At 42.9% G+C, this 24,703-nt stretch overlaps 1 protein-coding gene across 1 annotated transcript in view; it reads left to right on the top strand.

The window, feature by feature from the left end:
• Positions 1 to 21,958, top strand: part of Atf6 (activating transcription factor 6) — a 148,894-nt gene extending 126,936 nt beyond the window's left edge. Inside the window, exon 18 of the mRNA XM_051148349.1 lies at positions 20,600 to 21,958. Within this exon, the coding sequence (XP_051004306.1) occupies positions 20,600 to 20,808 (209 nt within the window). The 3' untranslated portion in view covers positions 20,809 to 21,958. The remainder of the gene's footprint in view (positions 1 to 20,599) is intronic.
• The last annotated feature ends 2,745 nt before the right edge of the window (positions 21,959 to 24,703 follow it).

Raw genomic sequence — 24,703 nt, 5'->3', positions numbered from 1 at the left:
TGCTGATTACTGCGCGACTCCCATACAGTTAATACATGAGTAAATACAAGAGAAATCATAAGCGGTGCCATGTCTTTTATTTATTTATTTATTTTTTAAGCAGAAACAACCTACTTGACAGTGAAATATTTGCATCAGTTTTCTCATTTTAAAGAATGTGCAGGGCTTCATGAAGAACAGATCCTGGGGCAAATTACCAGAAATATACGAGCCGCACTGTGGTGCACTAGGTTGGTGGAGATAAACGATGTTGATCACTCACAATATTTACGAGGTTTAAAGTATATTTTAAATAAAATGCTTTTTGAGCATCTACTGACTATATATTAGATATTTCAGGGATTTTGTTTTGGTTTGGGTTGGGTTTTTTGTTGTTGTTGTTGTTTTGGTTTTTTTTTTTTTTTTTTTTTTTTTTTTGGTAAAAAATATTTTATTGTTAATTCCAATCTTGTTGCAAAGAATTATAAGACTTTTTAATTTTTTTAAAAATTAGTCACATATAGCCGGGCATGGTGGCTCACGCCTTTAATCCCAGCACTCAGGAAGCAGAGGCAAGTGAATCTGTTAGTTCAAGGCCAGCCTGGTCTACAAAGCGAGTCCAGGACAGCTAGGACTACAAGAGAAACCCTGTTTTGAAAAACAGACAAAAAAAAAAAAAAAAAAGAAAGAAAGAAAAAGAAAAATTAGTCACATACACTAGAACACATAAACTAAGAGTAATCCAGTAAATGAACAGAAAATAGTTTGAATATCTTAAGGTGCACAAATTTCATTTTAGGAATCACTGAAGTAGCCTCCCACTCCCCTCTCCCAGGCCCCCGTCCGCCCTCTGCATTCCACAGCTCCAGCTAAAGCAACTCACATTGATTTCCCAAGCTAGATCTTCCACTGACTCCCTCCAGTTGCCTTCATGCTCATCTTGGACTTCATCAGCTATGAAGGGCTGTTTTCCAATATCTGCAAAATCCAGGGTGATTGCTGATGGGCTGGGCCTCGAGGTGGTGGCCAAAATGATAGGATACTTGATATCATTGATGACTGGATCATGTAGACTCGATTTTCTTAACCAAAATATTTTATTAATAACTTATTGACTGAGCCTACGTCAATTATAACCAGATTAACCAAAACAATAGGAAATGAGGATTAATTGACACAACTACAAAACCTTAAGGATATCAGTCCCGAGGAACGATTCTCTGGTCAGGAGCCGCAGGATTTCCTCCACTGGAACCTGGGGTAACCAGACCTCAGAGCCTCAGCAGGAGCCGGAGCTCTGAAGCCTTCCCTCAAGCGGATTTCTCTAGGAGTGTCTTGAAGGGCAATGATGAACAGCCAAATCTATCCCAAGTCTCCAATCTGCGCTGCCGCCCGTTCTGGGCTCATTTATATATCTCCTCCCAGAGTCTGTTCACAGAATCGTTTTCATCTGGTAGCAATTAAGCTCCTGCACGAGGTGGTTGCTCTTCTAGTGAATTAACATCACCTGTTCTCTTACTAGACCGTTCAATCCCACACTTGGGATCCTAAAGAATAGGTTTCTCTCCTTCAGGATCATTGATAGTAATTCTTCTACTGAAGGTCCAGACACTTGGGTACCTAAGCTGCATCAAGGATCAGTGTTGATGCTATCATGAAGCATTAATAGTTTAGGGTTTTAGGTTTAAGGTTTAAATTCAGGTTCAGCTCCTTTTTAAGTACCTACTATGTGTATTAAATATATATCTGGGTTTGTTGGTCCTCACAGAGACTGGACGAGATTGGCATGAACCGAGCTTAACTATTAAGGTAACTGAGAAGGTTCAAATGACCATAACTGGACTTCATGGTCCATTGCACCCAGCATTCTGTAGACCAAGCACACACTTAAGCAGTGTGTGAGTGAGGGAAGACAGTTCGCTATTGTGATTGCAGAGTAGCAGGTACTGTGTTGCTGGTCTCGTCATCCATTGTGGGTGAGAAAGAGGAAGATTTCTGTTCTCAGTAGGACTTGCTCACAAGATAGTTTCTTGCATGTTTTATGATAAAACAGACGGCCTCTTTTCACCACTGTGCCAAAGAATGAAGAAATACGAGGACTATAAAGTATGGCTTCCTGAGAATTTATCTAATTAATGACCTTTATGTAAATTCATTCCATCCAAATTTAGAAGACATCAATTTCAAAGTTTGCTTACTATTCCTTGGCGCTTAAATATATACAAAAATCCTCTTTTAGAAAACACTTTCCAAAAGAAACCATCAGTCATTTTCGTTACCAGCCTGCCCCAGCACAATAAACTAGTTCTGTATTCAAATAAAACATGGCATAATAGGAGAAAAAGTCTGTCTCCTCACATTTTTGTCTACATTTCTTTGTGTTAGCCTTTATTTTCCCAGGAAAACTGGCTCATACTAAGTCTGTGATAGCCAGTGGGAACCATTAAAACAATTGGGTCATGAACATGATAAATCTGCCCACCAGTTCCGAGGATGGTTACTTTTGCCCCCCTTCCGTCCTGACAGTCAGGTTGCCTCTCAGTGCCATCGCCTCCATTTTACTCCAAGGAGTCCCGTCCTGTGTAAAGTGAACCAGTAAGCGCCTTTGTAGACAGTCAATTCCAGTCACATGCCTGATGTTCTCATCATGTGTTAGTAGCTGAGAGATACTAGGGTGAAAAACCATATGCATCCTAAGATCAACATAAACTCATGTGTGCTACGTGTAGGCCATACTCCTACCCTTGACCTCTTGAAGTTCGTCTTGCCCCTATCTGATTCTCTGCGTTTCCTAGCGATCTGTTACTCCGTTCTAGCACATGGCCCTTCCTACTCTTCCTCGTCTGAGCTCCTCATTCATCCTTCGGGCTTCATTTCTCTGGAACCATCTTACCCACCACATGCCTCATGCCCTCACTTCTTTCATTTCCTGCTGTGCCGTCTCTGCTGTAAAGTGGCATTCTATTGCCACCTACAAGGACCAATAAAAGCAAGGAATGTAAGCGATGTTTGAAAAAGATTGATCTGCAGACAGAGTAGAGGATGACCTAGTTAGAGTGTGCTGGTCAGCTTCCTGTTGCTGCCTGAGATGATCAACTCAAAAGGAGAAAACGTTTATTCTTGGTCACTGCATGGCAGCCAGGAAGCAAAGAAAGACAGGAAGACACTGGGGTCCAAATATCCTTTTCAAGGATAAGACCCAGTGAGATCACTTCCTCCCATTAGCCTCCCCCTAAAGATTTCAAGGACCCCTAAAGTTGCCGCTGGCTAAAGAGGAAGCCTTCAACAAGTGGGTCTTTGGAAACCTTTTAGATACAAGCTGTAACATGGCATTTAATTTAGATATGAGAAAGCGGGAAAGCAGGAGCCACAGTGAGGAGCTGTCATGTTCATTCGAGTGTAAACTGATAATTATTTGACCCAAAAGACAAGGTACAAGCAGAAGGTGGGAAGCAATCTCTAAAATGGCATTTTCTGTTAACCATTGAATTAACCTCATTTTTAAGGCATCTATTCAACTGTTCGCATACCGTCTTACCCTCTGTATTGTCTCCCTGGGAGACTTGCTCGTAAGAAGTGTTTCTATCATGAGTACAGTTTTCTTGTTGATGAAGGAGAGTGGTTTCCTTGGTTACTTTGGGATCCTCTCTGATCAGCAGAGGGGAGGCATCTCTGTAAGAACTACACTGGAAAACATTGGCCTATTCATCTATTTAACTATTTTTCTTTGTATTTCCAGTGATATTTATCAACCCATCCCCTGATTTTTCCGCCTCTACCTTTGGGTAGAGACATCTCATGGGTTTTTCAGAGTTCACGTCAGCACTCACTGCTGCTCTGTTGCTGCCTTGCTCCCCTGCTTGCCTTTGTAACGTACTTAGTGCCAAGGCATTTGTTTAGAGCCAGTTTTGCTGCATTGTGAACTCATGCTTTCTGAAATATACATGAGATTTTCTTCACATGTATGTTGTTTTTGTGTTCATCTTTATGCTGAGACTGTCTCAGGGGCCAGATAGATGTGTTGTGAGTAAGTTAGCCTGGGACATAGTCTTCTAGTCTGGTAAACTAATGAATTTGTTTTTCTTGGATTTGATTTTAGTTGGTCCTACTATGAAAGTAAATACCAGAGAAAAAGAAAATATGTTTTACAAGGTTGTGCAAAGAGCAAATGTTTCATGACTTCAACACACTTTGTTTTTTTGTTGTTGTTGTTGTCGTTGTTTTGTTTTGCTTGGGGGGGTGTTTTTGTTTTGTTTTTGTTTTTGTTTTTGTTTTGGTGTTGTATTCTAAAGGTTGAGTCATTCCACCACTGGGCACACTAAACCTGGTTCCTACAGTAACCATGTTTTCCCACGAAAGAGTCACAACCAGTTCCCACATGCTCTGCTTTTTTCTTGGAACATCACTTTGCACTAACCCACTCCCAGGAAGAGTCTACCCCCAAATAAGTTTTGTTCAAGATATCTTTCATTGTAGATAGCCCCCCAAACAATATGTAGACAAGCATGGCCTCCAAATGGCTCTGTAGCCCCATACTGGCCTTCAGGTTATAATCTTCCTGCCTCAGCCTCTCAAGTACTAGTATGTAAAGAGATGTGATTTCACAGGAAAATCTGGTAGATTCTGCACTGTGTCGTCAAGAAAGACAGGTGCAGATGTGTTCCACAGTTGGTGTGAATTGGTCACGAAACTCTTTAGATAAATAGGTATTTAAGTAAACAGGATCTTTTACTCCATATTAATCACAAGAGAATGTCCTAACCCCCACTGATGCTCATGCAAGAAACCATAAATTATTGAATCACATTAAAAAAAAAACAACCCCCATTATATTTGTGGGGGCTTGTCGGAGCTGCACCCATGCTCATGCAAGCAGCTGTAGGTCTCTGTTAACACACACAAGCGCACACAGGGTTTGTTGGGAGAAGGGGCTCACTGGGAGAAAGAGCAGTGAGTAAGTGGGGGGAATGACCTTATGTAGATATATGAAACTGCTCAAAATTTCATGAGAAGGACAGTGTTAAATGATACTGAAATTTGAAAAAGCATTATTAAAATTATACTGTAAGTTAAAAGGCCAAATCATTAAAACTTACACCAAAATAAAAAGTTAGTTAAAAAGACGTCCTAAGAAATGGAACTATCCAGAGAGAAACGTGCGTATTCATGGGGACCCTGAGATAGATGCCGTAAATGGCGCTGTGGACTGAATATTGAAAGCACAGAGCTTAGGCATGACCATTTCTTACACCCCCAGAACAGCACTCTGCTTGATTGCAGCCACCATTGTCACTGAGCAGGGGACCATTATACCCCCCTCCCCCGGTCATCGCATAGCAAGAGAACAGGAGAGCAGCTACAAGGAGACATTCTTAAACTGTGAGGGACTATGAGTGTATTGCCTGCATGTGTCTGAATGCATCGTGTGTGTGCAGGGCCTGTTGAGGCCAGAAAGGGCCAGTAAAACCCCTGGAACTGAAGTTACAGGTGGCTGTGGGTGTGAGCCGCCACCGTATAGTTGCTAGGAACTAAACCCAGGTCCCATGCAAGAGCCCAGAACTCTTAACTGATAAGCCTCCTCTCTAGCCCTAATAAGGAAAATCTGTAACATCTTTCTGAGCCAAAAATGCATACAGATTGTTATTTATCGTGTTTTAGTTGCTACCTCTTCTCCCCTACCCACTGCCCCTTGGACTTTTATTCTTTGTTTTTATTTTGTGTGTAGATGTTTTGCCTACATGTGTGTCTGTGAACCATATGTGCCTGTCATCTGAGGAGGCCAGAAGAAGGTTCTGGATCTCCTCAGACTGAAGTTCAGATGATTGTGATCTACAATGTGGGTGCTGGGAATCGGACCTGGGACCTCTGGAAAAGTAGCCAGTGCTCCTAACTGTTGAGCCAAATCTCTAGCCCACCACCTCTTCTTATGTGGTCACAGAATGTACCGTCATGAGAAGCATCCAGAATCAGACCTAATCTCAAATCTGATGCTTCCATTTCACAGTTGTGTGTTTAACTCATAAGGTTTTGGTTTGCCAGGTGGGTGGCTGTTGTTTTGATAATGTCCAGTTTTATTTTGTTGAGACAGGGTCTTGCTATTTAGCTGGCTGGCCAGGACTCAACTATGTAGACCAGGATATCCTTGAACTCAGAGATTCATGGGCTCTGTCTCCTGAGTGCTGAGATTAAAGGAGTGTGCCACCGTGCTTGACAGTTGTTTCCAGGATTAATGGACAGTGTGTGGTGGTTCCCTTCCTGTTTTTATAACCTTTCCCACTCATCATTACCATAAACCATTATGCTTCTTTCTCATAAAGTATTTTATTGCTTTTGTATGTTTATTTGCACTAATTTCTGTGCATACATAACCACAGAAGAATGCATGTCTGCTCCTCAATGTAACCACAGTTAGTCCCAATAAAAAGCAGGGCACGAATTGAAAGCAATGTAGGAAATGTAGCAAATTCCTCGGTAATCCTTTCCTAATCCTCCATTTCTCCAGAACCGCTGAATAGCCCTACTTCTGAAAATTCTGCAGTAGGCTGTACCATCGTGCTGTCCCAAAAGTCACTAAGAGCCTGGTTTGGAGAGTCTACTTTTACCTTAGGCTTGTTTTTCAGAAATGAACCAAAGCTATTCCCAGAGCATGCCTTACACATTACATGGGGTGTACTTTATACACCAGACTTCTATGGGAAATAGTCTTCTGTGTTTTTATCTTAACTAGCAGGTATGAGTCAACAGAATTCTTAGCTCCTAAGGAAATAAATTAGAACATGTAAAACTAGGGCTGAGTCATCTGGTGATTGTTGATGCCAGCCTCCACCTTCTCTGTTCCCCTCATTACCACCAGAATGTCCCATCAACAAACCCCACTTCTGATCCTGGGTCTCCCCTCTCCAGGGCCTTTCAGCAGCTCCCCGCTGCCTCAGCTCTGGGAACCCCTGTTCTCCCCTCCTTCCTCGTCTGCCCCCTTCCCACCTCACACTTGCTTCCCCAGCAGCACCTTGCTGTATGTCACCCCGGTGACGTGTCTCCTCATGCTTACCCACTCCAGAATTTCTCCAGCTCAAAAGACTCCTCCTAAGTCTGGCTCAAGTGAGGCTCCTTCAGAGAGCCTTTCTTGCCACCTTTCTGCCACCCTCACCCCTGTCAGGGAGGCACGCTGCCTCCTCGTTCTCACCGTACCTTATACCTACCCATCCACACATGGGCTCTGCTATGTGTGTTTACATAGCTGCTGTTTTTACTAGATGGCAAATGCTTTGATCTGGGACCAGGGCTTACTCATCTCTGTTTCTCCAACACCCAGCACTCTGCCTAGCACATAGCAGCTGCTGTATAAATATTTATGTAATTGAATCATATTGATCGTAGGAACAAACTTTCGTTGGGAGAACATACCTGTTGCCTTAAAAATCTGGGGGAGAACTCATTTATAAAACCCTATTAATCGAATATGTTAGGTTATATTAAATTGGAAATTTTAGTCTCTGCTTTAAAAATAAGGATTAAATTAAGCATGTTTGACGGCTTTTAAAAGATTGTTTAATATCTGTTAGTGCAAGACCCTCAGTGGTGACTGTACTTTGGTTGTTTAGGGTTTGTGCTTCCTAGCTGCAGACTAAGGTGTTGTGTGTTTGGAGATATTTTCACTGGGTTAGCTAATGCTATGAAAGTAAAAAGTCACCATTGGTCTGGGGAAGAATTAAGGTGCCCTTGGTTGCCTTCTCTATTTTAAAGTCCATTTTGTCTGTCTGTCTGTCTGTCTGTCTGTCTGTTTCCCCCTAGAAAAGGAGGCTCTCTGAATAAATTGATGGCCTATACTTTCTAAATCATAAACCACCCGTCTGCTGGCCATAGCTTGACTTCTGTGGAGACTAACCATATAACCCATATAAACTATGCTGTAGTTCCAGTTGCTTACAGGGAGGGCCCCAGGATTTTCACTGAAGAAGCTCAGAAAACAAAGTCAAGGATTCAGGCAAAACAAAACAAAAAACAAACAAAAATGTTACAAGAAGCTGATTGGGCAAATTTTAATGCCTGCCGTTGTTTCTTCTCTGAAAATGTGTTTACTGTACAATAGACAACTGCTGCTGCTTTCTCCTCCCCCCTTTTTTTCCTGCCTCCTCCTCCTGCCCCCCCCCCACCTCCTGTTTCTTCTCCTCTTCATATAGTGTCCTCCCTTATCTGTGACTGAACTTTTAAAAAAAAAAAAGTTCTGGACACTGTTTTCTGGACAAACACATAACCTTGTTGGTTTCCAGTACAGCCACTCCCCCTGGTTTGTTTGTTTGTTTGTTTGTTTCCATTGTCTTAACATCAGTCTTAGTCACACTTCTATGGTCAGTACTAACAGTCCAGTCTTTCTTTTTGCACAGTGATGTTGGAAGTATTCACTCCTCAACCCTCACATCACCCCAGGAAAGCAGCAGTCTCTGAGGCAGTGAAAGGAAGAGCAGGCTAGACCCCAGGGTTACTGATGCTCAGAGCTCCCACCTGTGCTCTGGAATGCAGAGGCGCCTTTCACTCCTTGCTGTTTTGAAAAGCAAGCTTGCTGCTTGGCATAATTAACTGTTGAAATAACCACATGGTTAGGTATTAGTTTCTCTGTTACCGACACAATTACAAAAGCTTGCCAGTGAGGAACAGGGAGAACTAACCATATCTGACTGCCATCCCCGCTCTGCCGCACCAGCCCACATGGTAGCAGTCCTCAGATTTCATCTCTTTTATCATTCTGAAACCCTTCCACAAATACCCACACAGTTAATCCTGTAGGCCACAGCCTGAGCTCCTGCTCAAACCCTCCCTTTGCATCTCATCATGGGAGACTCCATCTGTGTGAGCAGGAAGGAAGCAGGTCCTCTGGCTCCCTGTGGCCTTATTCCCTTATGCTCTGTCCTACCTGTGCTGGCCTCCTTATCACTCGGACCCTCAGGGCATGCTCCAGCCTCAGGGCCTTTCTACTGCTTTTCCCAACTCCTGTATCCTTTTCCCAGATGCTTGCTTGGTTGCCTTTCTCAATTCTACAGACCCTGAGCAAAGCATTCCTCTCAGTGGCCTACCCCAGATCCTGTTCTGTGCGCCCGCTGTAGCCTGTACTACTTCCTGTCCATCCCGTGCCTTTCTTTTCCCCCTAGTCTCCCACCCTCTTCAGACACACTATGTGCTCTCATTTCCTGCCTGCTCCAGCCTCACCATTAGGATGTAAAGTCTGTAAGAAAAAACCTTTGTAGAATTTTCCCCCTTTCAGTTCAAACACCTAGACCAGGCTTGGCCCAATAATGACTCAGTAAATATTTAATGAATGAAAATAGACTAGAAAATGGAAAGTCAAAGAAACTTTTCCTTGAGCTGTGTCCTGAAAGTTCCCGAGCTTGTTCTGGAGATGGACGTGGATATTTCTGTAACCTTTCCTGTATGCTTGATTCTTCCCTTCTAATGTTCAGAGTGTAGGCCTTTTTTCCTCACTGTTTTATACTGAGCTCATGCAGCCAGCTTTGCCACAGGGAAACTGCAAGTGCTGCTTCCTCTGTGTTACCCGCAGGCTAGACAAGCCAGAAAGCCGGCCAGGAAACTCGGGCAGTAACAGACCTGTCTGGATCTGGAAAGGAAGTATGTCCACAGCATGGCCCTGCATCCCTTGCCACTCTCAACTAAGAACATACACCCACAAGCCGGGTCAGTGGCTGGCCAAGGCTGCACAGCTTTTGGCAAATAAGGTTAAGTGCAATGTTTGATGTTGTCTCAGCCTGGTTAATTTCTTTGTCAGAGATCTCCTTGAGAGAGAATACAATGCAGTTCCTTAGAGATTTTACATCTGCATGAGCAAGAGACAGCTTTTCAAGCTGGGGCAAGTGCAGAAGCTTGAGTAAAGACTGCAGCTCTCGTTCCTATTATTCTGCTGCCCCGTGGCTTAAGATCGGTGAGCCTGCAGCTGTCCAGCACAGGACAAGTCTGAGACAGTAAGAACCCATGGTGGGATTTGAGCCATAATTTATGCTAAAACGTATTTGAAAATAAAAACAGCAGCACCCTTGGTCACCCTAGTCTTACTCTATTTCCATTAGCTCTAGAAGGAATTAATCTTTTGAGCATTTTTATATATGTGCATATGAGGTTGAGGCAGCTCTGTGAAGCTGTTTGGACAGAAATGTCTTTAATTTATTGTGGCCATTACTCTTGTCACTGTACCAGATGGTAGGTTTGAACTTAGTAGTCTTATTTCTTCTAAAATGCCATGTATTCTGTCTCTGCTTATTCTAGAAAGACTTTTCACTAGAAGATTATCCCATAAACAATAATTATCCCATAAAACAATAATGTCTGTTAGATGTCAGCATGCTGTGCTAGTCTTATGCAAGTTTTCATATCCCATGCTGTGAAATGTTATTAGTCCCCCCATATAGTTTTCCTAAGAACCTGATTGCAAATTACTTGAACATAGTAACTGTTATGCAAACATTTGGAGCAGATACATGTTACATGTATGAATACGCATTCACTGATAATTGATACATTGACTAGGCATCTTCAGTAAAAACAATTTACTCTGGTTCCACCCTGCTATGCTGAGTCCTCAGCCATCTGCTGTTTCAGTACATTACTAGTGTTTCCTACCTAAGTATTTTTTTTCTTTTTCTTTTTTTTTTTTTTAAGATTGATTTGTGAAATGTTTTGCCTCTGTGTATGTATCTGTGGTACCCAAGGAGGTCAGAAGAGGGCATTAGATCTCCTGGAACTGGAGTTACTGTTGTTAATTGCTGTATGGGTTCTGGGAATCAAACCCAGTCCTCTGAAAGAGCAGCAGTTAACCAGCCACGCCTCCTGAATGATTTTGCGTAAGGTGCCACAAGATTCCCCTGTGATCTCACAGCTGCAGTTGCTGACAGATTAGAGGGGATGTCAGGAGGTGCATGGGAGGCTCCTTGGTTATTTTAAACCTGATGTTAACACTCTTGGGAGACAGACTGGCTCTCTGACTTCTAGAAAGGGCAATGAGCTCTAGGAGGTGTCCCATCACAAGCACAAGGAGCCTCTGTAGAGTCCAGAGACTCAAACGGCATCCTTTATTGCAGAAAACGTCTTAATGGTGTGAGTCCCATAGTTACCCTAGGGATCTCTGGGAATATGGCCTCCAAGCTCTTCTCAGACTGTTTGGAATGCATTCCCCAAAGACCTGGGGAGATAGGGCAGACCCAATTCTGTTTTTCAGCTATGATTGTCATTTTCACAGCTGACTGGAACACTGTAATGTTAGATTTACTCAGTTATGCTCAGTTTTTATTCCATATATAACTTACAGTATGGCAGCTCTTATCCTAAAAAACCAACAAACCAACAAAAATTCTTTGATTTGTGTTAATGACATTTTTAAAACAAAGCAAGACGTTTCCTTGTACTGGACTTTATTCCTGGACACTATTTTCTCTACTTCCTTACCTTTTTCCTCCGCAGATCAGGCATGACAATCTACTGATCAGAGCATTAGTGTGTCTGCTAATCGATGAGAAGGAAAGGATTTGGCACTTTATTCACCCATTAGACTCCAGGGTTTTTTTTTTTTTTGTTTTTAAGTTAAATTTGAGTATTCCTCAAGAGTATGGGGCGGAGGGGGCGACAGGGAAAGGGGCAGGTAGTAACTAGAAGAGCCATCTGAAGGAGACGTGGGCTCCCGGGAGGCAGCGTTTTGGAGCTGTCCTCTTCTGGTTCTGGCGCCCACCGTGAAGTTTAATCAGGATATCCTTTGATGATGACTCTGATACTGAAAGTGATGTGATTTTTTAAAATGATAAATATTCTTGACTTTCCTAATTTCAGGGGAAAAAATATTGCTGACCTGACAGAATAGCTCTAAGGATGGCTTCTGTAGCCTCACTGCCGAGGTCAAGGTCTGCTTTGCCATTTCCCGTGGCGTGGGGAGGCATTTGATGTCTGTGTTTTGCTTGCTTTGCCTCAGAAATGGGAACAATAACAGCAATAATCATAATCATATCGATTGAAGACCTTGTTATAGGAACAATTAGGTGATCAGTGTTTTGCACATAGAAGTATTTATTAAGCAGATCATCAACAGTTATGTTCCTAGAAATTTAATGTATATTAAGCCTATATGAAAATGCTGTCTATTAAAATGTAATAATGAGGGCTAGAGAGATGGCTCCACCATTAAAGCCTAGGCTCACAACCAAAAATAAAAATTTAATAATGAGGCTTGGACTAATATAGTAATAATAATCAGGGTTTTCTGTTTGTTTGTTTGTTTGTTTGCTTGTTTGTTTGTTTTTCCTTATACCTAGTAGTAATTCATATACCATGACTACTAAAGGGTCCAGTGGATTTTACATAGTCACTATTTTAGGTCCACATACATGTTTTGTGATGTCATTTCTAATCTAACAGGACAAAACTGTCCAAAATCTCCATTGTCTAGTGGCTATAAAACCTGAGCTATTTAGTTTTGTTACCATTGAATGTGTAATGTCCTCCCTACTCTTTTTTTTTTTTTTTTTTTTTTTTTCTCTGCCTTTGAATATCCTCAATCCTAAAATCTTCCCATCAGAGAAAGTTTTTAATTTCTTTTGGTAAAGGACATCTGTGACGGTTGCTGAGAACTCTGTGTCCCTCGTGTGCTCTTATATCTCCCGATACTTCATGTTGGAAGTGCTCTGTGTTACCATCTGTAGTGACAGTTACTGGATCAGTGTTCTTGCCAGCCCATAAGGGAGAGCTTCCAGTCTTACCACCCATATCCGCTTTAATTTTACCTCACTCCCAGTTTTTTTTTCAGCTATTTTTTTAAAGAAGCTTAACCTTTTTTTCTTTTCTGTGATGACCTTAACATTGTTTCATGAAGTGGGTCGTTTACGCATGGCTTATAAGGGCAAACCTCAGCATCGGTGTTCTCAGGGAGGGCTTCTTTCTTTTTTCCTCGGTTTTTGTTTTGTTGTTGTTGTTTTGTTTTGGGGGTTTGTTGTTATTGTTGTTTATTTGTTTGTTTGAGACAGGATTTCTCTGCCTTGGCTGTCCTGAACTCACTCTGTTGACCAGGCTGGCCTCAAACTCACAGCAATTCACCTACCTCTGCCTCTCAAGTGCTGGAATTATAGGGGGGGAGCCACTCACGTCCTGCTTCCTAATGGAGGATTTCTTAGAAGTTGATATTCAAGTGTAGGCCTTAATAGATTATTACAGTTGGACTAGTTAGATAATGGGAGTGGGTCAGAATAGCAGAAATGACACCAGTTGCAGTAAGTGGTGTGTTGAAGTGCCCCAAACCAGGACATGTGTGACAATTAGAGCTACATTGGCATAGTAGAGTTAGCTTATGGAAGTGAGGAGCCACCGCAGACAAATGACATTATAGCATGTCTTTATTTATTTGTTCATTCATTGTGCTCCTGGCTCCTGTGCTTTTATTGAGGTTGTTTCTTGTGTCCCCAGATTCAGGTACAGCTATTACCAGCATAGCCTGCCACCAACTAGGTTTGTACAGAGCAAACTCCTTCATTAGGATTGGTGTCTGACTCCAGGTAAAAATCTGTCTTTGGCTCTGGACAAGTGGCTTAGTGGTTTAAGGCACTGGGTGCCCCCGCATAGGACATAGGTTTATTTCCTAGCACCCGCATTGGCAGCTCCAAGCCGACCGTAACTCCACTTCCAGGGGACCAGACACCCTCGTCTGGTCTCTGCAGTCACCAGGCACAGCCGTACATGGTGCACAAACGTACAGGCAAACACTCATACACATGAATGACAAGTAATTAAATCTTTTTTAAAATCTACTTTATATATCTCTTTATAAAGTTTTGTCACTTAAAAATAAAACTCATACATTTTTAGATATTTAGTTCTGCTTATGATCGAGGGTCTGGTTTTTGTATTAGTCATCTCACAACAAATAGCCCTTGGCATGCTGTGCTGGCTTCAGGTATTGTGTGTTTACAAGCCCTTCAGAGTTCCGCACGGCCTGGAACTTTTCCAACCTCAGTGTTCAGACACCTTTCCTGCCTTTCCAGTCCTCCTGAGCCTTCAGCACCACATTCCAGTGCTCATGCTTGCTGCCTTTCATCTCTTTGCCTTTTTATTTGCCTGGTGGATTTTAAACGTAAAATACTCGGCTTATGCATTTTAGCAGACTTGGATTGGCATTCCATCTCATTCTCTATGCTTCAAAGAGCCCAGCACACAGGGTAGATATTTTTTAAAATGTTGGCTTTTCCATGTATCTGTTAAGTAGAAACATAAACCCAGAACACTTCACCCTTCACTGTAATGTGACTCCTTTTAAGTTCTGTTTTCCCAGATAGGCATGATCTTTCCTGCTGTCTGTCTGTCTCTTTCCTTTCCCCTCCCCTCTCTAAATTAAGTGTACATCTGGAGGGGGAAAGGCTTATGGGTCGTTTTACATAAGTTGGTTCTCAGTTCCTTAACCTAATGTTTACCTTGCCCTCGTCATGAGGCGACCCATGACTTTCTCTCAGCAGAGCCCTCCACATTAACAGTGGAGGCATCATCCTTAAAGTGTGTGCTGTGTCTCAGCCCCTCACATCCAAACCCTGTTTCTCTCTAAGGACCCCTCCTCTCTTGTCCTTCTAAGCTAACCCCTGGGTTCAGACCCTCTCTCAGGGCCTGCTTTGACCATATTATTCACACTGAGTGGCAAATTGTTAGCATCCCATGAAGGGATGTCCTTCCCAGACATGTTCACCTGGTAACAGAGCACAAAGTCTTAAAGGAAAAGCAGGAGCCTCGTCTGCCGCTGCTGCAATGAGTGGCAAAGCTCCTGCTATCCCGTTGTGCGCTGTGTACACAGATGCCCACAGCCAAGCACCATTGAGACTTCAGCAAGATCAAGTTACCCTGAAGCTAGCCATGGTGACACATAGCTGTAATCTCAGTATTGGAAAGGATAAGGCAGGAGAATGGTCCTGAGTTCAAGGCCAGCCTGGGCTTCAAGGTGACATCTTATTTCACAGAGAGTTATCATGAGCCTGTTTCTCAGTCTGCCCTCCTTAGTTACAGCAATCCAAATATCGGTAATGGTGAGGCCGCCTCACTTACTGCTCATTGGTTTATGTGAAACCTGCAGAGAAGCCTTTTATAGGATCTCCCGGAGCAGAGCAGTGCTTCTCCAGTCTCTAATCTTTAGAGATGCTGGCAACTTTATGACTCCTGTTAGCACATCATGAAAAAAGCATCCAGGGCTGGCAGCATAGCTCAGTAGTAGAATCCTGCATCCTGTCCTAGAATTGAAAAAAATGGATCCAGCATGCCTTGCAGAAGGGCTTCCTCAACTCCTCTGTGCTCGCTTGCTCTCTAGGTCAGGTATGGTCTCTCACTGCTGCTGTTACCCGGCCTAGCACTAGTCACTATCAGGAAGGGAGAGTGAAAACAAAGTGTATTTTAAAGCCACCTTGTCCAGAGCCACCCTGAGCCTCTTGGTTAGCCTTAAAATAACAATGTCATTTCAGCCATAGCTGGCAGCTCCTAGGTTTAGAACCCTAGTGCATCTTTAGTTTTCCTTCAGAGCATATGAACTTGTATTTCTAGGCCTTTAAAGCATTCAAGAACTTTAGTTATCAGTTTAAATTGCAGCAGGTACATGGTGGACCTAATGTCTTCTGCAGGTGGTTAAACTCTACTAGAGAGCCCAGTCCTGATCTTCAGCTGTCATCTGGATTCTGAGTTAATCTTTAAAAAAAAAAAAAAAAAAAGTGAAAATTAGTAATATGTATTTCATGTCTCTGACATGTGTTTTCCATTATTTGGTCTTCTGCGTGTGTGTGTGTGTGTGTGTGTGTGTGTGTGTGTGTATTCCTACACAGAGAGACACACAGGGACTATGGTTCCAAAAGGAAATGACGGGTGTAGTGCCTTGAAATCTGAACTTGGTCACATGTTCTAAATGAAATGATTCCAACTACATTAGCAGAATGTCTTCCATCTTCTGCTTTCTGGAAAATAGTTCAGTGAAAAACCTGGCCACCTTCTAGACATTCAAATTTAGTATATAAAGATAAATAATTGGAAAGCCATTGCTTAGAGGCATGGCTTGGAAAATTGATGCTAAGCTGCTATAGCAGTGGCCTTAAAAGAAAAGGTCAGTGTCCAGCAGCCGCCAGCTGGCCTTCATCTCTGGTAAGGCTAAAAGGGAGTTTAGCTTCAATTGTGACCAAAGACACTTACAGGAGTTGTAAGGGAACTGTATCACCATTGGGGACATTGTAAGCACTGGGACAGATAGCTGAGGTCACAGCACAGGGGTATTTTTCCTTGGATTTAAATAAAAAGAATGTATCATTGCTATAAAATTAGTAGGTTATTAGATTTATCTCAGTTTTTTTTTGTTGTTGTTGTTGCTTTTTGTTTTGTTTTGTTTTGTTTTTTTTAACCCATTAAGCATCTGTTAGTGTCTGTTTTCCAAAATATAAAAACAAAACTTTCATACAGTTTCAGAGAACATATAGACTCCTGAAGTCTGCGTATGAGACCCCTTTGAAAACAACCCAGACTAGATGTCTCCAGATTTCCCACCTTCGTACGTGACAAGCTGTTGGCTCACTTTCCTCAAACAAAACAGTGGAATCTGAAGATCAGATGTCAGACTTTGGGTTTTCTTCCAAAATGCTTGACTTTTTGTAAAAGTTCAAAGAAAGGACAATGGGACAGGAAGAATTTTACTTTTAATCTGAACTCCTTTTCAGTAAAAAGTATTCAGAATTAAGTCTTACTGTTTGGCTCTGCATGACCTTAATAGAAGGTAGTATGAGACCAGGCTCTCGCAAAACACAGCTCCAGATTCACAGAGGAAAATGCAAAAGAAGATGCCACGTTGACTACTGAACAGTTCCAAGTCCACAGAGTCTCTGGTGCAGGGCCGTGATTACTCAGCTGGCCTTGAGAAACAGTATCTGTTTACAATTCTCTCATTATTTCATTTACTACAAGTTGGAAAATGACCACCCAGGATTACAAATAAGGGAGTAATTTGGCCCTGCCACTAAAATGAAAAGTTTTCATCCTCCTAAGAAGTAAGGAGGGTCTGTAATGTGTATCATGAGTCATGATAGTGGAGGCTGCAGAGGTGACCCTGTGCCTCAGAGCACCTGCTGCTCTTCCAGAGGACTGGAGTTTGGTTTCCAGCACCCATATCAAGTGGCTCAGAATCCCTTGACTCCAGCTCTAGGGACCTCAACCCTCTTCTGCTACCTGCAGGCATAGTGTGTGTGTGTATGTGTGTGTGTGTGTGTGTGTGTGTGTGTGTGTGTGTGAGAGAGGGCGGGGGGTTGGGGGAGAGGGAGAGAGAGAGAGGTGCGGGGGGGGGCAGGAGAATGAATACATCTTTAAGTTCATGGTAGTTATCCTGTGTATATATATATTTAGCAGAACTGCATGGTGTCTGTTCCTTCTTGCCGTCTGTAAGAGCTAAGCCTGCAGAACTGCACTTTTCTCTTTGGTATGGAATCACTAACTCTGGAAATGTATATTGTCCTACTGTAGAAGTGATCTAATGATACCTGAGAAAGAACATAACTTTCAGATGTCCGTGGTTTCTTCTCTGTCCTCACTGTTAAATTCACAGTTGGGAGAATCTAATGGAATTAGAAACCTCACTGGTGGGACTGGAGAGATGGCTCAGCAGTTAAGAGCACTGGCTGCCCTTCCAAAAGTCCTGAGTTCAATTCCCAGCACTCACATGGTGGCTCACAGCTGTTAGTCCTATGGGCTCTGATGCCCTCTTCCTGAGTGAAGATGTAAATGTAGACAAAACACCCCATATACATCATAATACTCTGCTAAGCCATGAACATAGAAAGCCTCTCATTATCTAGTATCTTCTTCAGTTTCTTTCTTTAGTGCCTTAAAATTTTTATGGTGAGTCCTTTTACTTTTACCTCCTTGGTTAGACATATTCTTAGGGGATTTTCTTGTTGTTGCTATTGAGGCAGTTTTGAATGGGATAGTTGTTCTTTTTTCTTGGCAAACTCATTGTTGGTGTGTACGAAAGCTAGTGGTTTTAGCATGTTGGTTTTGCATCCTGCCACTTTGCTGAAAACACAAATCTAGGAGTCTTGTGAGGCTTCACTGGCCTTAAGAAGTAAGACCTGGAGGTTCTTGTGTGTGCAGAATAATATAACCTGAAAATAAGGTCAGTTGGCTTCACACACTTAACCCTTTTATTTATCTTATTGCTCTAGTCAAGAGTTTAAGCATTCTTTTGAAAGAGTAGAGAAAGAACGCTCCTGTGTACCATTCTTGATTTTACAGGAAATGCTTTTATCCGCATGTAATACTGGCTGTAGGCTTGCTATATGGCATGTTCCTTCTGCTCCTAGTTGCTTCAAGACTTTTTGTCACGCAGGCATGGAGAACTTTTTCAGATACCTTTTCTAACTCTATTGAAATGATTAATTCATTTTTGTCTTTAAGTCTGTTTGACATTGTGTTACATTTATTGATTTGGATATGTTGAACCAACCTTGCAACCCTAAAAGGAAATCACTTTTGTCCTGATGTGTGATCTTCAGTGTGTTTCCGTTGTTCCTATATCTTGGCCTTAGTCTTCTGGTTAGGTTTTGTCTGAAGTCTACCGTATCAGCTCTGCCAGCCTGTTGACATTTGCTGGGAAGGCATATTCCATCCTTTGGCTTGTTTGACAAGTTTTTTTTTTTTAAGATTTATTTATTTATTGCATATGAGTGCTTTATCTGCAGAAGAGGATATCAGATTACATTATAGATGGTTGTGAGCCACCATGTGGTTGCTGGGAATTGAACTCAGGACCTCTGGAAGAGCAGGCAGCGCTCTTAACCACTGAGCCATCTCTCCAGCCTCTGACAAGTTTGTTTTTTAATCCAATCAACCTACATTTTTTTTTCAATAGTCAGTTGAGGTTATTTCTTTCAAGGTTATGTTTGAGAGGGCCTTGCTCTTTCCAGTGGTTGCTTTGGCAGTTGTTCTGGCTGCTTGCATTATTGGTAGTATTAGGGGTTTGTTGGTTTCCTCTGTCATGCATAATGAATTGCTTCCTGGGTCTCCCTTGATCTCATGGATAAGACTGTCTTTCTCCTTCTTCTTTGTATAGTATTCCTTTAAGTTGTCTCTGCAGTGCTAGCTTGGCTGTTATGAATTGGCTTAGTTTGTGCTAATCTTGAAATGTCAAGAATTAACTTATTGGGGGAGGAATGGGAGGATACAAGGGATGGGATAAACATTGAGATGTAACAAGAATAAATTAATAAAAAAAAAAAAGAAAGAAAAAGAAAAAGAATTAACTTACTGGGTATACTGTCCTTGCTTGGCAGTTATTTATGTTTAGGGCTTTAAGTATATCATTCTATGCTTTCTTTGCTTATTGCGTTGCTAACAAGAAATCTAATGTTATTCTGATAGTCTCCATTTTTCCCTTGCACCTTCTAATATTGTCTCTGAGCTTTGTACTTTTGGCATTTGTAGCAGTTTAGTGTCCACTTGACAGAATCTCAAGTAACCTGGGAGATGGGCCTTAGAGCATGCCTACAGGGGGTTTCTTGATTGCTTTAACAGCGGTGGGATGGTGCACTCACTCTAGTGCATGGGGCTGTTCCCTGGCTGGGAGCCTGCACTGTGAAAATGGAGAGCAGGGGCTGAGCAGCAGCATGCGTTCATCTCTGTCTGGTTCTTCCTGTGAATGTGACTCGACCATCTGCTTCAAGCTTCCGCCATCTTGATTTCCTCCCCATGGTGGACTGAACCTTGAACAGTGAGACAAAACAAACTCTTCCTTCTTTTAGTTTCCTTTGTCAGGGTTTCATCCCAGCAACAGAAAGAACTGAGACAGCGTCTTGACTATGATATGTCATGGAGTGGTTCTCTGGTTATATCTCTTTGGGGCTTGAAATGGCTGATGTATTTGGATGTCTGTTTTCTTCTCTGGACTTAGGATATTTTCTGCTATAATTTTATTGAGCAAATAGTCTCTGCCCTTAGGCTTTGACTCGCCTTCTTTTGCCCACAGGTGCCTAGTTTCCATTTTCTGAAGACATCCCAGCATTTTTGGAAGTTTGGGTGATGCTCACTGTGTACCTCACTTGTGTCCTCAGTAAGGTTTATCGACATTAGTGCTAGTATACCTTTTGGAGGACATGTAGTTTGCACTGTTTTGAACTTGATGGTATGAATATGTAAGTAGTAAATACAGAATATGAATGGAGGAAAGTAGAGTGAGAAACAAATAATGGGGCTGAGCTGCAGTAGAAATATCATGGAATAGATAGTCTAGCAGCCTTTCCAGGGAGGTGTAAGTTAAAATACAGGTAAACAAAGCACAAAAGTGCAAATAATTTACAATGAGGAACACAAAGAAATGGAAGGTATAGAGCCTTAGTATTTCTTCCTTCTTGGGATGATGTGTTTTTTCCCTCCTCTTCAGTTGTCTTGTGTGTCAATCTCCACAAGTGGAAGGAAGGATACAGCCTTATAGAACGCTTGGAGAGCTAGAATTGAGGAAAAAGCAGGACATATTGGCGCACAGGCATAGAGGCCGATAAAGCTTCTGTTCACCCTTGAACGTGTAGTGACAGGTCCCACCCTGAAAGCACTCCCTGTTGACTCTTCGTCTGCTTCTCTGCAGATAACGTCATCAATGGGCAGGACTATGAAGTGATGATGCAGATTGACTGTCAGGTGATGGACACCAGGATACTGCACATCAAAAGCTCCTCCGTTCCTCCCTATCTCCGAGATCATCAAAGGAACCAAACCAATACCTTCTTTGGTTCCCCTCCAACAGCCACAGAGACAACCCATGTTGTCAGCACCATCCCCGAGTCCGTACAGTAGTGCCCTGAGCCGCCTGGGAAAGCAGAGTGTGGGCCTGCCACACTGAAGGGCCGGTGAGGGGTGCTGCTCTCTGCCTCCTTGTGAACTGGGAACTGCCTCTTGCTGCAACTCCAGGGAAGGAAAAGAAGAGAGCAAGAAGCGACTCTGCTTTTCACCACCTACCCTCCAGTGGGGGACATGCTAAAGAGCAGTTTTCTCATGGCAGTGCAGCCTGTGTAGGCAGTGTTGCCTGGTGGTGGTGTTCTGTTAAGTCTTTCTTCACTGCTTTTCCTATTGATTTGTTCTTCCTCCAGATAAGACCCACTTCCTCTTTTGTCCACTACACTGCCTGGCATAGTAAAGGGATTTTTATTTAAAGCTTTAGAGCACATGTTCATGTGGTTTCCACCAATTGGCTTTCTCTCTCCTTTGATTCAAATCCATTCTGAGTAGTATATTTGAGAAAACACATTTCAAAAGTCTGAACAGCCAGAAGCATCCCACAGAGTCAAAACAGTTTGGAGTTTGGGTAAAGGGATTATCCACTTGGTCAAGTTTATTTTTACTTGTGACTTTGTGGTTCAGCTCTGAGCAAATAACTGCTGTGGGGTCAGAGAGTGAGCCGCACACTGGAGACAAGGGAAGGGAAGGCCAGTGGTGGGATGTAGGGAGAGGAGGTGACTCGATCTATACATGTGTTTAAACACTGGGGGTTCACATGGCTTCCCGGTAAGTTTAGAGGTACAGCCACCGTTCACTCTTGGAACTCTGCTCCTCACCGCAGATCCTTAAGGACCTCAGGGCAAATGCTTCCCTATCATTGTGAATCCTCAGCCCAGGACACACTCCTGTGAAACCAGCCTCAGCAAAGGAACTTGGAGGTAGCCAGGTTTAAGCTAGAGTAGAGTGTTTCCTTAAGGACTGACAGTGCACAGAGCAGGCATGGGATCCCACGGAGCCTGCACCATATTATGGCAAAAAATTTCAGTTTCTCCAGTGGAAAGATGATAAAGACTGTATCTCTCTTTGTTCCATATTGGAGTTTAAAAAAAAAAAAAAAAAGCTATGGCTGGGCACATGCCTTTAATCCTAGCACCATGTGGAAGGTAGGGTAAACTTTGAGATCAGCCTGGTCTACATATTGAGTTCCAGGACAGAGCAGGCAAAGCTATATAGAGAAAGCACCTCAATAAATAAAACAAAATAAAAACAAAAAGCAAAAGTTATGTTCACATATATCTTATTGTATTTTGCCTGCTTCTTTCACCATAGAAAGCAGCTAAAATTACATTGCAGTGTGCATTGTGCATTGGTAAAGTCACAAGATGGGTGTGAGAACTCTTGCCGTCCCTCATACGCTGCTTTGTCAGGTGACCCCATTCCAGTGCACACAGTGGCAACAAGTCCTCTTCTCCTTTCAAGGGAAGCAAAGACAGACTTCAGGGGTTGCATGCAGTCAGGTCATTTTCTGCCTGTGACCCTATTATGCCTGGATCCTCCTCAACAGCTGTTCACTGGACATTGCTGCTATCTCCCAGCTAGTTAGACACTTCTGGGGAAGGGCCACTCCTGCTGCATTACCTGGGAATCTGTTTTGGTTCTTTGGTTTTCCAAGACAGGGTTTCTCTGTGTTAGCCTTGGCTGTCCTGGACTCACTTTGTGGACCAGGCTGGCCTTGAACTCACAGTGATCCACCTGCCTCTGCCTCCCAAGTGCTGGGATTAAAGGCACATGCCACCACACCCGGCTTACCTGGGAATCTGGAGTTGCAGTAGTTGAAATAGTTACAAACTGTTAAAATCCAGTACCATGGTCCATCCTTATTGGCTCTCGGGTGGTTTTCAGATTGTTCGCCCTAGGGATCAGTCTTCTAGTGGACACCAAGGAGAAGATAGTAAATGCATGGAATGCCTTTATGAGTAGCCATCTGTGGGGGAGATGGACCACCCTGTGGCCCTGTCCACCATACCTATGACTTAGTTCAACCAGAGGGTGTGGCTTTGTCAGCAGTTCCTACTGCTCATCTGCTGGAAGACTCATGTCTGAAGGGACTCCAGCACACTTCTGCCTCTCACTGCACCACATACAAAGCCGCCATCCCAGAGCCTCTTACCTTTTGCATCCTAGCTCTGTTGTGTCTGTTCCACCAGTTCCTCAGACCAAACACCTCAACAGTGTCACATTTGCTAAGGCTGATACCTCTCCAACAGGTGATGGTTGGGAGGCACAGCCAGAAAGCAAGCAGAAGTTAAGGCGGCCACAGCACAGGTGAGGGAGCCCAGGAGTCGGGAAGGACTGTTCAAAAGTAGTCTGGAGGCTTGCCTTCTCTGCCCTCACTGGCCCTTCAGGGTTTGTCATTACCACTCTTAAGCCCATCTTCTAAGATGAGGAATGGGACCTTCTCAGGGTAGAGTTTTGAGAAACAAGGGAAAGGCAGTTGACAGACACAGAGCTGTTTAACTTGCTGGCAATCCCTGGGCACAGTGGTTTTTATCATGTTTGTTAGCACAGGGCCCAGTGGAGAGGGAAAGCTAATGTGCTGGGCGCAAAGGAAGCAGGCATTTGGGTGTTATTTTTTATTTTTTGAGATTGCCTTTGGGTTTTATAGCCTGAAAATGTAGGAGCTATGCATGTACATAATATATATATATTTTTTAATTTATTACATTTTGAAATGTGATTTTACAAGATTATGAAGAAAAATCAAATAAATTTGAGCTAGAGAAATGGATTGGTGGCTAATAGCACTTATTACTCTTCCAGAAGAAGAGCAGGTTCAGTTCCTAGCTCAGAATCATATGTAATTCTAGTTCCAGGGGGATCCTATGCCTCTTCCAGGGCTTTGCTAGGCACCAGACACACACGGTGTACATACATATGTGCACACAAAGCAATAATACACATAAAAATAAAAATAAATAATCTATTTTAAATTAGATGCTTCCCAGAGGAAGTCACTCCACCTGTTACTAGCTGGTTTTCTCACCCTGGGCTGATGGTACTGTAATGTTGGGAAGTGTTGATGGAGACTGACAGTGTGGTCTCTCATATGTTTGCAAGTCCCCAGTTTTTAAATTTAGTGGAATTAACTGGATGTTGCCTCCTGTTAACTGCTGAGTCAGAACCGCTTCTCTCTGTGATTGGCTCACAAAACAGCTTCCTTGGAATGTAATATGACCCTGGTGATGAGAAAGGATGCTTGTGAGATAAATGTCAGCAGCAGGATGCCGGGCCCCCTTTTGTCTTGTTAACAAGAAGTCACACTAGGCTGAAAATGACATTATGGGAGTCATTCCTAAGTTTTCCCAATAACTGTTACTTAAAACAGAAGGAATGGACTTTCTCTCATATTTAAAGAGACACTGTCATGGTTCAGTCTTGTTTGCCCAAATCTCTGTGCTGGGCAAATATTCCCCAGTAGTCAGACCAGCAAGATGCTCTTAGACATGGCTGCTGTGACTAAAACATTTGACCTGGGAAAACTCCCGGTTTCACAACAGTAAGACTGTATTTTGGTCTCACCATTTAACTATGAACTTTACCACAGGAACAAAACTAGGAATCATGTTTGACTTCTCCCACATCGAAAACTTCCAGTCCATCCCATGCTTTAATAGCATATTAGAAATAGCCCCTTGCATTTCTGTAGCCTGGAGAGCCAGAGTCTGAGCCAGTGGCTCCCCTTCAATCTGAACTCATGGAAGTGCCCACCTCTGACAGCCTAAGGGGCTGACTGCTTCCTTCAGCAGGTACCGAGACCTGAGCTTCCCAGTGAGACATTCTCACTCTGTCGCTATGTCATGGGAACCAACCTCCCAAGCATACTGCTAGACTTGATCACAGTTTATTGCCACCTTCAGACTCCATATCCGCATATGCTTTGCCCATGTGCTCTGTCATCGGTTGTAGGCTATTT

This window comes from Acomys russatus, chromosome 6, assembly GCF_903995435.1.
Source record: "Acomys russatus chromosome 6, mAcoRus1.1, whole genome shotgun sequence".
NCBI classification, from domain to species: domain Eukaryota; kingdom Metazoa; phylum Chordata; class Mammalia; order Rodentia; family Muridae; genus Acomys; species Acomys russatus.
Note: the sequence above shows the minus strand (reverse complement) of the source record. Positions and strands in the feature narration are given on the sequence as shown.